At 45.2% G+C, this 17,512-nt stretch overlaps 1 protein-coding gene across 1 annotated transcript in view; it reads left to right on the top strand.

Annotated features, from left to right (window-relative positions):
* The window catches only part of hdgfl3 (HDGF like 3), a 124,719-nt gene that overhangs the window by 57,461 nt on the left and 49,746 nt on the right, over positions 1 to 17,512 (top strand). The window contains exons 2-3 of the mRNA XM_078530432.1: positions 11,149 to 11,225; positions 15,467 to 15,605. Of these exons, the coding sequence (XP_078386558.1) occupies positions 11,149 to 11,225; positions 15,467 to 15,605 (216 nt within the window). The remainder of the gene's footprint in view (positions 1 to 11,148; positions 11,226 to 15,466; positions 15,606 to 17,512) is intronic.

Here is a 17,512-nt window from a genome sequence, read left to right as displayed (position 1 = left end):
GAGGGGTGAGGGGTGAGGTTGAGGGTCCCTTTTCAACACTGTTTGGAAGCTGGGATACTATGCTGGAAAACCGAGGTAGGCCTTCGAAAGAGTCCGCCCCGGCACTCCTCACTCCCCCCCAGTGCAGCTCACAAACTGCAATGCAAACCCGACCCTGGTGTGAAAAGCCAAAAATGACATGTGAAGTCCCACACGGGTCGGGTGTGCCGCTTGTGGAGCTGCAAAATTGCGCAGGTTGGGTTTTCCCAGGCCCAGAGGAAGACTGGGCCCAAAGTGTTCAAGAATCCAAACTTCTTGTCAGCTTTTTCACATTGTTGAAGCTGTGCTGAACTTTACACAATCGAACACAATTTAAGGCACACTGCTTTAAAAATGATTACTTGCCGGTGTAGGTACAATTAAAACCCTTGTTTAAACACAACCGACAGGGCCCCTGTCATGATTCACAGGATGGATATCACACCCTTTCATTTCCTTACATCTTCATTCAGCTGAATTATTTCTTATCCTTTTTCCTCACAAATTCTATAGGTGAATAAATAGGATTCTAAACAATGCTGTGCAGACTTCTAGATAGCAGATGTTTGCCAAGTATCCTTGGGGAAATTATGGTCTGTTTTAAATTGCAAATTAAAGGTACTAAAAGAGCAGCACAGTGAGATTTTCCACAAGAAACCAAAGAACAAACATTGTATTTGAATATGGTTGCTAAGTTGTTCCATAATTGTATTGTGTGATAAACAGAACATAAGGCAAGGTGCATCCAGTTTTTAGATAGATCTCTCAATATCTTTCACACTTAGGCTGGGATTTTCCAGCCCCTTTGGCGTCGGGCGTCATGTCGGGAGGGGGGGATCAATATAGCGAGAGGGCCAAAAACCTGTTTTTACCAGTTTGTGATCGTCCGCTCCGCCCATCAGTGGTGTGCTGCCTTTGCTGCTGCCGCATGTCGGGAACCTAATTTCACAGGTGACCTGTGCAGGATTCACAAGCCTCCACGCACAAGTGTATCCAGGCGGTCACGGACGCCATCTTCACACAGGCACAGAACATTGTGCATTTCGCCTGGGATCAGGAAAGCAGGGAGCAAGAGCACTGGGATTTGCGCAGACCTCAGGTTTTCCACAGGTGCAGGGATCCATCGACTGTACTCACATGGCACTTAGATCACCATGGCAACAAGCAGTCAACTACGTCAACCACAAGGGCTCCCACTCACTGAATGTTCAGCTGGTGTGCGATCACCACATACCCACCCTACAGATCTGCGCACGATTCCCAGGGAGTGTCCACGACTCCTAAATCCTCAGCAAGTCTCAGACCCCTGACATCTTCCAGGGTCCACAGAAGCTGCAGGGATGGCTCCTCGGGGACAAGGGCTACCCGCAGAGGACATGGCTGATGATGCCCACGTAGCGGCCTCAGACTGTAACGGAGCGACGTTATAACGAGGCTCATGCCCCAACCCGGCCTTTGGTGGAGCAAACAATAGGCATTTTGAAAATGAGCTCCCCCTGCTTTGACAGGTCTGGTGGAGCACTGTAATACAGCCCACCGAGGGTGTCGCACATCAGCGTCGCTTGCTGTGCGTTCCACAACCTGGCGCTGCAATGGGGGGAGGACATGGCTGAGGAGGGGTTGGAAGAGCTGCACATCTCCTCCATTGAGGAGGATGTCACAAAGGATGAGGGTGATGAGGTCCTCGAAGGCGAGGATGCCGGGGATGAGGGCATCGCACTTGTCCAGATAAGGCAAGTGCACTCAGGCAGGCCCTCATAACCACAAGAGTCGTGGAGGATGATGACATCATGAAGTGAGGAAACTCCATAGATCTTCACATTGCCTCTATGAACATCTGCCTCCTGTCTGGCTGAGGGCAGCTCGCTTGCGCTTTGTGATCAGGGTCATATCACGGAGACGCAGCCGTGAAACTTTAAGTGCACCTGATCTTTTGTCAGCCTTCAGCACCTGACCCTTTCAGGAGCACAATGTCACCAGTCACAGATGCTGAAGAGATGGGGACCAGCCCCACCTCAAAGATGCTGAAAGCACACAGAGAGAATGATGGAACTCTGTGATGCCTGCCCATGATAATCTGGCTGCAATGACGAGCACCATCGAGGTGCAGGCATCAGTAATGTGTCCAGTGAGTGTGAAGCCGGACCATCACTTTGGTCTGAAGGTTACACACTGTACAGGGACACACCTGCCTTTATCTTGGGCAGGAACCAAGGTTTCACATCTGAGTGACACGAACACTGCTCATCATAACAAGGAGCCATAGGCAAGGAGACATTCTTGGGAGTTTATTTACAATGGGAACATTACATATAAGTGATTAACACCCATGCCCAGGCTGTGCAACTACATCTTCTTAACCTTCCTAAACCTGCTGCAACTTCTTGGTGCCCCCTGACATCCATAATGGGGGTGGAGGCAGCCTGCTGACTGCTATACTCTGTCAGTGATGACCTTGGTGAGTGTCCTCTGGAGGGCCGAGACCTGGAGGGCCCCGGCCTGCTTTCAGGGTCCTGCTGTGTGGCAGTGGCACCCTCCTCAGCCTGTGGAGCTGGAGCTACTGGGGTCACAGGAAGAGGGGCCGGATGGGACGGACACTACCTGGGTCACCTGGGCAGATGGCCCCGAGGTGTGCACCTGCTGATCCTCCTCCCTATGGGTTCCCAAGGGCCCCTGGCTGATTCCTTGAGTAGAAGGGGAAGCTGGAGTGAGATTGAGCTATTCCGCACCTCTCACGTGTTGATAGTGCAGCAGACATTCCTTCCTGATGTCCCCAAGTTTGCCTTTGCAACTTTTTTAAAAATTCATTTGTGGGATGTGGGCATTGCTGGCTAGGCCAGCGTTTATTGCCCATCCCTAATTGCCCTTAAGAAGGTGGTGGTGAGCTGCCTTCTTGAACCGCTGTAGTCCATGTGGTGTAGGTACACCCACAGTGCTGTTAGGAAGGGAGTTCCAGGATATTGACATAGTGACAGTGAAGGAACGGCGATATATTTCCAAGTCAGGATGGCAAGTGGATTGGAGGGCTGGATTTGTCCTGCTCCTTGTGTACAGGACATACCTGGGCAATTTTCCACATTCCCGCTAGATGTTAGTATTGTAGCTGTACTGGAACAGCTTAGATTGGGGTGCAGCAAGTTCTGGAGCACAAGTCTTCAGTACTATTGCGGGAATATTCTCAGGGCCCATAGCCTTTGCAGTATCCAGTGACTTCAGCCGTTTCTTGATATCACGTGGAGTGAATCAAATGGGCTGAAGACTGTCATCTGTGATGCTGGGAACCTCTGGAGGAGGCCGAGATGGATCATCCACTCAACGTTTCTAGCTGAAGGTTGTAGCAAATGCTTTAGTCTTAGCTTCAGCAGCTGAGGTAATGACCAGGTGCATCTGACTCGTGCTCAGCAGATTTCTGGCCTCCAGCAGTCATCCGAGCGCTAGAAACCTGGGAACTCCCCGCTGTCTGTTGTGGATCAGACAGTGCGGTGTGCTCACCATATTGTGACCCCGAGGCTACTCTCGAACTAGGTCCCACCGAGATGTGTGAGTCTGCGCTGGTGGAGGATGTGGGTGAGCGCTGTGACCGGTCTTCAATTCAGGTGTCATTATATTCTTCTTCCGAGGTGTCTTCAGGGCTTGAATCGAGGAACTGGCTCATGGACGCCCTCAGCTGCTTCCCAGGTATGACTGTGAAAGCAAGGAGAGATCATTAGTGTAGGGCAGGGGACTGCAGAACATGGGTACTCACTCACAGCATGGTTGTCTGATGGATGTTGCACTACTGGATCCTCACTTGGTTGAGCACCACCAACCTCACCAACAGCACAGGAACGGTCCAGATCATTGCCAGCCAGCTGGATGACTGTATTTTCAAGGCCTGTGAGAAACTTGATGTCAGGCATTTCTCCACGAGTCTGCGACCTCGTGCTTTTGCTTTGAGCCAACTTGTCCTGCTTGAATGCAGATGGAGAGAGTGTAAGCAGCATGCCTGCCAGGCCAGATGAGAAGGATGCTTCACATGCCGTGGGTGGTGAGTGGTGCCATGGATGGGATGAGGACATGATCCGCAGGGCAGATGAAGATGTGTGTGAAGGAGTGAATGGTGATGTCTCTTGAACTGGCAGTGAGTGAGGGCCCTGATGATGGGTTTGAGTGTGTGAGTTGAGAGCGATGAGAAGAGTGACTTACCTCGGTGGAACGGAGATCATTCATCCTCTTTGGCACTGGGTGGCTGTCCTCTTTTGCAGGGCATTGATGCTGACCATCACTGCCACCGCCTCCCAGGCCGGATTGGTGACCTTGCTTGCTGGTCTTTGCCCAGGGCTGGGGTAGAGGACTTCACGGTGGCCTCCACTGCGCCCAGTAGGCGCCTGAGGGAGGCGTCGCTAAATTTGGGGGCAGCATGTTTCCTCCCTTTGGCAGCCATGACTTTGCAGCAGCTTCCGATCCCTTAGAGAGAGCTGGCTCTGTGCAGCGACGCCCTTTAAATATCGCAGCTGGATTACTGTAGGCCTAAGGGGATGGTGGGGCAGGTGAATCAGGGGCCACCCCGCCAGTGACCCGGCGTGTTTCCCAGGAATGCACTATTAATGAGGCAGGACACGCCAGGAATAGGACAATATGGCGCAAAAACCCCCACCCCCATTGTGCCCGGCAGGAAACACATCTTTTTTCACGTTCGCTACTGCACTTGTTGCAATTGTGAGACAACTCCGCCCTTAGTTTATTTTTACATAAAGTGCCCAGCCTCTGACAAACTACAAGGTGAGCCTTGATGGGAGGCTGCGTATGACCACTTATTGGCACAATGGAAGCAGAAAGTGCAAACTCAAATGGGGGAAAAAAGCTAGTTGCAGAGACAGAATTTCTTTCAAAGAGGAAAACCGATAGCGTCAGGAGACAGGAGCTCGAACATCACAGCACCTGACCGAAAAATGTGGAAGAGCAACTTTCAGCCTTTCGCCCATTATTGTGGTTGGATGTAGAGGAGCCAACACATCTGTCCATTATCAGGAGAGTGAGGCCTGAATTCTCTTCCAGTTTGGCTCTCATTTTACATTGAGCGACCGAGGGCTGAGTGAGCACCGATGAAAGACTCTCCTCATCCAAGAGTTGTCGGCGGTGGAGAAATCTGAGAAATCCAGCAGCTGGTCATGCCAAGCTAGAAACAAGCTGGAAAAAGGGAAGGGACAAAATGGGAGGGCCTACTGACTGAGCTGTCAGCAACAGGGCATGGAGGAGAATTACTGTTCCACAAATAGACACGGAAAAACTATTAGTGGTTATAACAACAAATACAAAATCATAATACTAAACCGAAAATAAAAATGGAAAATGCTGGAAATGCTCAGCAGGTCAGGTGGCAACTGTGGCAAGAGAAGCAAAGTTAAGCCTTTCAGGTCAAGGACCTTCCATCAGGGCTGGGAAAAGTTAGGGATGTGACAGGTTTCAAGCGAATACAGAGGCAGGGAAAAGGGAGAAGTGAGGAACAAACAAAAGGGAATGTCTGTGACATGGGTCATGACAGGGAGATTAAATGATAAAAGGGATGACAGTGCAAAGCAAGAGGGGATAGTAAGGGGATGAATAAAGAAGCAAAAGATGAGCCTAGAGGAGGTATAAATGAGTAGAACAGGTTGCTGAAGGCCTGGTGTCACTGGGAAGGATGTGTGCAGCCCATGCTGCACAAGTTGGTGATGAAAATTGCTGACAATTCTTACAACTGGATTAGAGGTGGTGGCTCAGTGGAGTGTCACTGGACTAGTGTTCTAGAGACCCAGGGTAATGCGCTGAGGACCCAGGTTCAAATCCCACCATGGCAGATGGTGAAATTTGAATTCAGTAAAAAGTCTGGAATTAAAAGTTTTGATGATGACCACAAAACCATTGCCGATTGTCGTGAAAACCCATCTAGTTCACTAATGTCCTTTAGGGAAAGAAATCTGCCGTCCTTACCTGGTCTGCCTACACGTGACTCCAGACCTGCAGCAATGTGGTTGACTCTTAAAAATGCCCTCTGAACAGCGACGCCCACACCTCATGAATGAATTTCAAATGCCCGGTGCCCCATTTTCCCAACAGTAAGATTCCATAATTTTAATGTCGAGGATGAGAATGAGCATGAAAGGTCCTCCCTGCCCCACAAAAATCTTCCCACTCGCTGCCAATTCCTCCCGGGCCTGCCTTCTGCAATTGCCCCACCCTTTCTTCCCCCAAAACCTTCTAGATCCAACTTCTGGCCGGGCTCCGTGGAGACCCCTCCTACTCCGAGTTGGAGATATGAATGGAATGAAAGTCTATAAAGGGCGCCTGTTCTGCCCTGCTAGATACCCTCCCAAGAAGTGAAGACAAAGATTGACCTCATATTTTCTTAAGGTTCCTTTTTGGCTTTGTTGTCTTCTGGTGAAACAAAGCTGGAAAATAGACTTTACAATCAAAGGAGGTTAAGCAAGGCACCTGACCAAAGTAGTTATGAATGGGATGAAATAGGAACATAGTGTCAGTGAGTTGATAAACATAGATGATGTTTGAAGCTGTATTCTGATAATGAGGAAAATCATAGCTATATCATTTAAGCGATCATTTTTCTCCAATTGAAGCTCCTACCACTGGAAAACAGTATCGTCCACCAATGTTTTTGAGCCTCCAAAGCTGTAGAACCCAGGGTCGTCCTGAATCTTGATCAGTTCAACCCTTAAAATAGAGCATCTCGATGTTCACAAAAGCCAGCGTGAATTAACTGCAGTAAAAGATTCACATTTAAAGCATTGTAACACCCATATCGCAATATTGTTTGATATTGTAATCAAAACATTAGAGTGTTATCAAATAGGCTGTTAGATTAACTTTGATGCAATGGATTTGATGACTTAAGTTGTGAGAATGACCTCCAATGGAATTACCTACATTTAGTTTTAATTGGCCATCTGTTGTAACTGACTACCCTTTCATAATTGCTACTTTTAGATTTTATGCCTGTAAAAGAACGGTAATGAGATTGTTTGTAAGACTCCTTTGCGTATGAAATTTATTCAATGATTCGACTGAGTCAGTTATACATAATAAATTTATGAGCTGAGCTCCACTGGTTTGATACTCATTTCACCTAATAAAATAATAAATTTTCAATATAATAATAAAACCTCAACACATTTTATTTCATACTATGATTCTTGCCATTTCCTTAAGATAATGTTACGCAACTTTAATTGCCCATTAATTGCTGGAGAACTTGCTGATTGCATTCATGTGGTTCCATCGGTTAAACTGAGTAGTTTTGCAAGGCAGAAGCGGATGGACATTCAGCATTGTGCTAATATTCAGAAAGTGCTGAGGATGGACGTTCAGCATTGTGCTAATATTCAGAACAGTGAAAGTGCTGAGCAAAGTGTTCCAAATAGTCGGTGTTGGGGGGAAAGGGGGAGATGAATATAGAGAAGAGAGGGTGAATGGGGAGGCAAGTGTGGCGGCAGGAGGAGCAGTATTGGGGGGAGGTTGTGAATGGGGGAGGGAAAGTGTGGTGTGCAGGAGAATTGTAGGGAGGGGGCATATGGGGAGGGGTGTTTTGGGGATGAAGAGTATCGGGGAATTGAAGTGTAGGGGAGAGGGAGTATGGGGGAAGTGAAGTCTGGGGGGGGGGCAAGAGAGTTGTAGAGAGGGGTATTATTGAGGGGGAGAGTATGGGGAGGGTTGAAAAGGGGGAGGGGAAGTGTGGGGGAAGTGAAGCATGGAAGGAAAGAAATGGAGGGTGGGGGAGTGTAGGGTAGTGGGAGTATGGGGGAAGGAGTTATGGGGAGGGGAGGGGGAGTATGGAAGTCGGAGGGGCATGTCTAGCACGTTCAAACATTCCCCCAAAATTCCATTGAAAGAAGGACCACTTGACTGTTCTTCCAGAACTGACCAGTTCTGCAATTCAGGCAACACTTCCAACTGTTCAATGGGACATTGCAGTGAAAAGTAACAAGGTTATTGATAACATTAATATTTAACTGCCCTTTGGACTTCCTGTTTTAGATTTTTGTCAAACAAGGCTGTTTTATATTTTAATTTGCTTTATTTGAATTATTAAATGACTAATAGAAGTAATAGTGGGGGATTTTTATTGTAACCCACGGGATGGAAAACTAATGAGATCAGATGCAACTGATTTTACATCCTTCGCAATTATACTGTCCCTTGGTATCAGCAGGTAGAGGCCGGTTAGCTCAGTTGGCTAAACAGCTAGCCATTGGTTCAAAATAACACCAGCATTGCACTGTTTCACCCCCATTCTGGCTGTGGTAGACTTGGGGCCTACCATCTCACCCTGCTCTGTTGTGAAACCACAGCATAAACCATGGCTCAGTGATCCTCGAATCATCGAGGATGCTACCTGGAGAAGAGAAGAAGATATCAATAGAGAGCGATATCAAATCGAGCGGAAAACCGGCATTCCATCTGATCCTGTGGGAATCCCGCCCAGATAATTGACCCACACGGATCTATTCGAGCTTTACTGTGAAATTCCTTTTTGAAAAATAGAACTTTTGACATTGTTTTCGTCGGTCTGACAAGTTCACATCCACTCATCGAGAAAAAGAGTCCTGCCCGCACCTCTGCAACAGAGCACACAGTGCTTCTTGAGTGAGGAGCATTCAATAATGAACTCCATGTCTTGCATCCATGAGTAAAGTTGTGAGTGCGTGTCCCGCACTGATGTGCCTCATAAGATACTGCGAGGAAGGCTGTAAAGCTTGTTCATTCTCAGGGCCATGGACGAAAGGACAATTTTCAATTTGATTAATTTATGCAGAGGAATTTCTATCAGGTTAGGACTTTATTCCTTGGAACGTAGAAGAATGAGGGGAGATTTGATAGAAGTTTACAAAATTATGAGGGGTATAGACAGAGTAAATGCGAGTAGGCTCTTTCCACTTAGATTAGGAGAGATAAACACGAGAGGACATGGCTTTAGGGTGAAAGGGAAAAGGTTTAGGGGGAACATTAGGGGGAACTTCTTCACTCAGAGAGTGGTGAGAGTGTGGAACGAGCTGCCATCTGACGTGGTAAATGCGGACTCACTCTTAAGTTTTAAGAATAAATTGGATAGATACATGGATGGGAGAGGTCTGGAGGGTTATGGACTGGGTACAGGTCAATGGGACTAGCGGAATAATATTTCGGCACAGGCTAGAAGGGCCGAATGGCCTGTTTTTCTGTGCTGTAGTGTTCTATGGTTCTATGGAATGTTGAATGTATGCAATAGTCTATCATGGAAGCAATTGTATCAGCAGTTTCATGATGGAGTTGGATAATTATTTAGAGAAAAATGTATAGAGGGGGTGTTAGAGGAGTGTGGAATACGATATTTTATAAATACTGGGGCCTGCTGGCTGGACCTTAGTGATCTTTTCCAGTTCATGTTTGTGATTCTGTCCTATTCCACTTCTCATCGGTGAGGTATTTTTTGAAAGCCTGGCGCCAATATCTATGGGGAGGCGGGAATGAAGTGACGTTGGTGAGGGATATATGAGAGGAAGGGAGGAGATGCGGGGGTGGGGAGGCACTGTGGGCGTGTGGGTCCGAAATCCCAGAGACGTGGATCACGTGCAGGTTCTGCTGTGAAATTTCCAGTGCTCAGGAAAGCCGGGGGCAGAAGGGAGGCTAATAAGACCATTTTTATCCCCTTCCCCACAATTCCTTGCTTCATTTGAAAAAAGTAACGAAACCTCTGTTTCCAGGCGAGGTTGGCTGGTTGACGGAGGGAACGGCCTGTGCTGGTTGGCTGCAGCTCAGGAGCGAAGAGAAGCATAAGCGAGGTGGTGGATCACAGGGGTGGCTGAGGGTGGGGGGAGGGGTGTTGCGCCTTGCTTCGTCGATCACAGGAAGGAAAACAGGTTGGCTTGAGGAGCCCTGCAGAAGCATTCTTGCCCCTTCTGGCCCACAAACAATGCTGGAAATGTGCTTACCCCTGAATCCAGCTGTTTGTGCCTCCCTTCGGCTGCTGGCTTTCCCCATCCCTGGTGAACCCAGACCATTGTGCTTAAAACTGAAAGTGATAACATTTGAAGCACACAGTCTTATTAGCATGCTTAAATGACAGGCTTGTCCTTTGAGGGTAGATTAGTCACTCGCCTCAATTAAAACTCTAAGTCAGTCAGGTTCTGGACCTTTGAAATTTTAACCCTGTCTGTTGTGGGGAGGGGTTAAAATTCCACCCGATCTAAAGAAAATATAATTACAGAGGTTTCCTGAAGAAAGATTAAGGTAATGCAGACAAAAATCAGACACAACAATTGTATGTCACAGATCTCAGCAACAATATAAAGGTCACAGTTGGGAAATCCTTAAAGCCCCAATTTTAACTCTGGGCATGAATTGGCATGAATGAAAGGGTCAAGCTGGGCAGAGAAGAGCCTGAATCCCGGGAGCTTTTTTAAACTTTTCCCGACTCTGACTCCTACCTGAAGCCGATGGGATTGGGCGTCATCACCAGAGTTTGAGAAACAGAATTTAGCTTGGTAGCTGGTGGGTGGGAGGAGGGTGGTGGAAACAGGATGGAGACCCAGGACAGTAGTTCATGGGAAGGTAAGTAAGGAATGGGGCCGGGAGCGACTGGGAAAGTCTTTAATGAGGAGCTGAAGCCTGGGACAAGGGAGGCAGCTGTTATCCTCGTGAGGAAGCAGGAGCACAGCTGCTCCTCCAGGCAGAGTTTAGAAGTTTAAAAAATAAACTTACCTGGCCCTCCTGTGACCAGGATCTTGACTACAGCTAGGTATCATGGCAGGTTTGATAAAGTGCAGCTCAGGGTTAAAATGGGATGCCCATTTCGAAGACTTCAAGGGACAACTTTGCTGTTTGAATTCGGCTCTCGCTGCTCTGTGACAAGTGGTCTTAGTGTGGCTAATTTCAGAATAGCTAAAATGGTGGGAACCTGATGAGACTCTTAGCCCCTCCCCCAACCAAGCCCCTCACCCCCTCCCCCACTATCCTAAACTCCCTGGCCTCATTCTTACCAAGCAGGAGTAGGGAGTAAAGTATTCCTTTTCACTTCTGTTTGATATTCATGAGCATGTACAATATTGCAGATCTGAAGTCATGTAATGTAAGTTTTTGTTGATGGTGATAATCACGCTAAGTCCTCTTGTTCCACAGATCGATGAACTCCCAGAGGGAGCTGTGAAACCACCAGCAAATAAATACCCTATTTTCTTCTTTGGAACTCATGAGACGTAAGTACATTTAGAAGAAAATAGGATGACAGTGATCAGTGTTATACATTTTTTTATATGACAGAGGTTCATTGTTATGAAAGTGGATCTAGACTGTTAGTTGTCCAAAAAGATCAGAATGAAGCTTTTTTTCAAGAGGTTCTAGCCAAGTATCTTCAGTTTGTAAGCCTATGTACAGCTAGGGGCTTCACATTTTGAGTTAACTCAGTTTGGGTTTAGTGAAAATATGTTTCTCGGGTGACAAACATTGTTGATACGTTGTGGATAGTGCAGATATATTTATATTGAATAAGAACTGTTCACGCTCTTTCAAAAAGGTCTATTTATTTTATCATTTTCATAACCATAAGGGATAATTCTATAAGTGCTCACTGTTAGCAGAGGGTGTTGCTTACTAGGAGAGTATATGGGGGGCTTGGTCACCTGTCCCTCCTGACTTGGTGGTATGTTCCAGTTCACTCAGGTAGTCCAAGTTGCTATGGCAACATGCACTTTTCCATATATGTTGTCGTTTGGAGCTATGGTGGAGGTGCTAATTTCTTTCCATCACATGGCCGACCAGGAATCCCTACCACTCTTACTGCCTGCCATTGTTGTGGGTTGGAAGGATTATACAGGTTAATGCTTAACCCTCGCTTGGCCATCAAGCCCTGGGATGACTTGAACTGGGAGTTACTGGCTGAGAGACAGGGATGCTACCCGCTTCACCACAAGACCTCCACCCCCTTTTGGTTTCCTATTCACTAAACTGGAGTCAATGAGAGCAAACAGAGTGGGAGCAGTTAATTCTCCTCCTGCCAGTTACAACACCCCTATTGTCACCCCACTCAGATCAGTTGACACACAGGAGTTCAAAGCGGTGCCCTAACTGGTTTTGGGGTTTATTTCCACATTTAGCAATGCATTTGCTAATGAAAGATTTATATAGCATTTTTCACAACTTCACAATGTCTCAAATTGCTTTGCAGCCAATGAAGTGCTTTTGAAGTACAGTTACTGTGGGAAGTACAGTAGCCAGTGTGTGCACAGTAATCTCACATAAACAGCAGAGTGATAATACTCCGATAATCTGTGCTATTAGGTGTTGATTAGCCAGGTCATCGGGGAGAACTCCCATAAACTCCTTCAAAATAGTGCCAATGGATCTTTTATATCGACTGAGGTGTTATATGGGGCCTCAGTTTAGTGTCTCATCTGAAAGGCGGTGCCTCCAACAGTGCAGCACTCCCTCAAACTGCACTGAGATAAAGTGTTGGCCTGGATTATGTGCTCATGTCTCTGGAGTGCGCTTGAACCCACAACCTTCTGACTCGGAGGTGGGAGAGCTACTCATTGAGCCTTGGAGACATTACGGGGCAATATAGGCAAGCCAGTGTTGATTTTTTTTAAACAATACATCGATCAATAACTGAAAGGTAAAGTCGAGCAAAAAAAAAAATGAATGGACAGGAAATCATGAAGGATCTTGGCCTGAATTCCTAACACGCATTCTCAGCTGGTCAAACTCTGGCGGGAACAAGATCCTATAGAATGAGTTCCTTTAAAATAATAAAAAGGGCAAAACACTGCCAATGCTAGAAATATGAAATAAAGACAGAAATGCTAAGATTGATTCAGCAGGAGAGGGGGTAGGGGAGGAAAGAGCAAAAGGAAAGCTCTCCCTGCCTCTATAACTTCCTTAAAACCTGTTACATCTCTAATGCTTTCTGGTTCTGTTGAAAGGTCACTGATCTGAAAAGCTAACTTCACTTCTGTCTCCACAAACCCCGCCTGAGTATTCCAGCAGTTTCTCGTTTTTATTTATTACCACTGCTTTAAAATAATCTTGTGTTCGTCAATATAATTCCTGCAAAACTTGTAATGGGAAAGGCCTAAAGGCTGTTTCTGATTCGAGTTAAAGAGGAGTACAGAATATTTTTTAATTTATTGTGTTCGTAGAGTAAATCAATGTGTGCTACGAATTTCATTTTCTTGCTGCAGTTCTGTTCTGGTCTTCAAAGGGTTATACCTGTCTCCTTGAAACTGTTGACAATCTCTTGCCAGATGTCTGTCGAATTCAGAACATCTAGGGATGAAAAGTCAGCAGCAAAAACTAGCCCTTTTCCTGCTAATATATTGTGTGAGGAGCTCATGTTTATACTGCAAGGCCATTAATATTTTTGCAATCAAGCACAAGGCAAACTGATTACTGACTAAGAGAAGATAAAGTAAAGATCATGGACTAAACCCCTAGTCCAATAGCTCTAAATAAGTCACTTTGCAATGCAGAAACACTAAGAACATCGGGATAAAGTTCTTTTGTCCACAATTTTAAGGAGATATTAACTGTTTAAAATAAATGAATTAAGGTCTCCCTAAATAGGGGAAATAATTTCCTAGGCTAATTTAGTGCTTAGCGTATACTGTATAGCTTATTTTCTTCAAAAAAGATGTGCTTGACTTTCCATTTTAATTATTAATTCATTTATTGCTTTAATAAAAATCTGCACTAGGCTTGCCTACGTGCCTCCATTGGTAAATGCACTGCCAAATGAGCTAACTCATACAGCTGGTCACAGCTTTGATATCCTGCCTGACATAATTTAATGGATCTCACTGGGGGTGGGAATGGGGTGCTATAATTGGCCTTGGCGCCAACAGGCGAGAGAGGAGAAGAATGGGCCAGGGTTCCCACTCTTGTTCACCCTCCTTGACTGCAGCCAGAATGTGTGTTGGCTGAGGGCAGAATGGACTCTGTCTGTAATGCCCCTCGTGACCCAATCACTGGCTGGGCTGGCGTATGAAGAACAACTGTTTAGGGTGAAGAGGTTGTTGAAACCTGTGCTATTGTAGCCTGGAACGTATCAGTGTCTTCAGGAGAGAGGGATGAAGACATTTGGGGAGAACAGCAAAAAACTGCCCGAGTTCGATGCATTTCTGAAAACTATTGATTGCCGGGAGCTGCCAAAACAAGTGTAAGAAATGTAAACTGATTGCATCTTGAAGATATTTTGCTTAAATTAATGCTTTTTTAAATCTAAAATGTTTGAGTCAGAAATCACATAATAAGCCATAAAAATTATAATTACAAGTTTAATACTAATAAATGGAAATTAAAAACTCAGGCAGGTAAAGGCTAGAAGTTGCTGTTGGCAATATTAATGAACAAACTGTGCATGCTCTTCTGTGACATTCTTCTGTTGCTATGTTATTAGCTGATTTATTTTAACTCATTTAATGCCTGTTAAAATAGCGGTGTTATACATCCCAACAATAATGTCCACCTTTATGTTTAATTAGATGCAATGGTTCTCCATTTGGTTTAATGCATTATTAAGGACTGTTAACATCATATTAACCTCTGTAACATCACCCATTTCACACCCCCTCCCTCCTCACCAACTCCAGCCCATGTGAGCTGAAACCTTCGTTCATGCCTTTTATGGCCTCCAGATTCTCCTATTTCAATGCTCTGTGGGCTGATTCCTACCTTTGTCTCTCATCTCTCCCTCTAAAACTCAGCTCATCTAAAGCTCAGCTGCTCATATCCAATCCTGCACTAGTTTCCACTCCTTCAACAGCCTTGTCCTCGTTGGACAATGTTCATCTCACAGTGTCTCAAATTTCTCACCCTTGAGTTTAAATCCCTTCATGGCCTCACCCTTCCCTCTTTCTCTGACCTCCTGCAGCCTTACAGGCTGATTTCCTGATAGGCTCATCTTGCACAACCTCCCCAACTCTCCACTCTGCTGCCTTGGGTACCCTTTGTATCTCTCCTTCCCCTTCACCCACCATTGGCAGTCATGCCTTCAGCTGCCTTGGCTCCCTGCTTTGGAATTGCCTCCCTGAAGCTCTCTGCCTCTCCCCCTTCCCTTATCCCTTTAAAACCCACCTCTTCACCCTTTGTAGTATTTCCTTTTTTGGCTTGGTATTCATATTTTTCTTGTACCTCTCTGAAGCACCTGGAGGCTTTTTATCCCCCATAGTAAAGGTGCTATCTAAATGAAAGTTGTTCCCATTGTCTGTGGTACCCACTTCGAGTACTCCTTGTGATGAGCCTCCCCCACAGGGAGCCCTGGTCAAGTGATCACAGGGTGTTCATTTAAATGAATGGAAAATTGGCTAACTGACAAGCACCCAGTCTTGCAAAATGTGCCGGTTGGAGAACAAGCCTGTGTTATATAGTTTTGATGTGTGCTTTATTTAGCCTGTGAAGTTGGTTGAAAACCTTTTGAGGTCAGAAATTGAATTTTCTGTTGCAGTGCCTTTCTGGGACCAAAAGACCTTTTACCTTACAAAGAATATAAAGATAAATTTGGAAAGTCTAACAAGCGAAAAGGTTTCAACGAAGGTCTGTGGGAGATCGAAAACAATCCTGGCGTCAAGTTCACAGGATATCAGGTAGCGACTATATTTGGTTGCCCCACTGTTTTAATAATGTAGCCGTATAAGTTAGGAAAATTAAAGTTTATTGGCAATTTAATATCTGCAAGTTCAGGCAAAGAGCATTTAAGTACAGCGCAATGTCAGAACAATATGGAATTGTGGACATACATACTTCACAACCTAACATTTTGTTTTGCCGGTGTTTGTGAATTGATGGTTATGCTTTACAATTAAGACATAATTCATAGCTATATATAATACACCAAATATTAAGAACATATTGACATTAGGAACAGGAGTAGGCCAGTCGATTCTGCTTCTCCATCCAATAAGATCAAGGCTGATCTAACTAAACTCCATCATCACACACCATCCCCATATCCCCTGATTCCCTTACAATCCAGAAAGATCTATCAATGTGTCTTAAATTCAACTAGCAATTCAAATTATTTGCGCATTAAAAATTAAAATGACCAAGCAAAGGAAGCTCTGTGACTGCAGCAGTTCAAGAAGGCAGCTCACCACCACCCTCTCAAGGGCAATTAGGGATGGGCAATAAATGCTGGCCTAGCCAGCGATGCCCACATTCTGTAGACAAATAAAAAATATATAAATGCTGACATTCTATCAGAAGTGTTCTCACTCTGCCCATTAGCACTGGCCAATTGATTTTTTTTTTAAGAATTATGTTTCCAGAAGTACAAAGACCACAGTGAATTATATAACATTTGATCACCTATTCCTTCACTTATCCTCACAACTTCCAGTTCCATTTAACCAGCGACAGGATCTTCTGCAGCTTGTTCCGTACACTCGATGCTGAAAGTATGGCCTTGTTGCCTTCCTGTCCCTCTTTCCTCTCCTCTGCCCCCCTCATGCCTGGGGCTCTGCATCTGCTCCCGAGGATGTTACTCCTCACCATGACTCATCATTGTTCACATCTGGGCACTGATAATTTGTATGGTGAATGGGAAAGTGCTTTTAACACTACTACGGCATTAAGTGTATATGTATATCTGTGAACAGTTAACATCAAACATTCCAGTTTACTGCTGATTAGCTTACTGTTGATGATAAATGAGCCATTATTCAATCAGGCGTTTGTTGCAGCTATTCAAATATGCTACCCTGGTACACTTTTCTTTGAAATGGGAGATAACAGTCCTTATTACAACTCTCCTTCCCAATATTATCTGTGAATAACAGGAGACTTAGAACAGACACCACATTTTCTATTTGTTACCACTTATAATTCCGATAGTCAAACCAGTTTTCAGATCTGTTAATTAGCTTGCTACTTGTAAGCTTAAACCTATTAAACATTTTCTTAAATAGAACCTTATTAAATACATGCATATCTCAAAAAAGCTGCCAAGTTTGCTTCAATAAAGCGAAACATCCGATTTAAATTTATCTTTTCCTCAGGTAATTATCGTTCAGCCTGGGAAATCGGAGTTAATCAGCGTCTGCCAGGTTTCTAATGTATTCGGAAATGCAGAGTGCTGTACTAACTGCGTTAGTGATTTTAAATGGCTGTATTTAAAATGCAACACAGTAAAATGTGTCAGTGGAAAAGTCTGCTGCACCATCCTCTTTTAGAAAGGGTTAATAAGAACATAAGAACTAGGAGCAGGAGTAGGCAACTCAGCCCCTCGAGCCTGCCCCGCCATTCATTACGATCATGGCTGATCTCATTTTGGCCTCAACTCCAGTTTCCTGCCCTCTCCCCATAACCTTTCAACCCGTTACTAATTAAAAATCTGTCCATCTCCTCCTTAAATTTATTCAGCGTCCCGGCATCCGCTGCACTCTGAGGTAGTGAATTCCACAGATTCACGACCCTTTAATACCTGAATTTTCTTTTTGCAACCCAAAGCTCACATTCAGAAGAATGCAGAAGCTCAGAGATAAGTCGCTCCATA

The sequence above is a fragment of the Cetorhinus maximus genome, chromosome 26, assembly GCF_964194155.1.
Source record: "Cetorhinus maximus chromosome 26, sCetMax3.hap1.1, whole genome shotgun sequence".
Classification (NCBI taxonomy): domain Eukaryota; kingdom Metazoa; phylum Chordata; class Chondrichthyes; order Lamniformes; family Cetorhinidae; genus Cetorhinus; species Cetorhinus maximus.
Note: the sequence above shows the minus strand (reverse complement) of the source record. Positions and strands in the feature narration are given on the sequence as shown.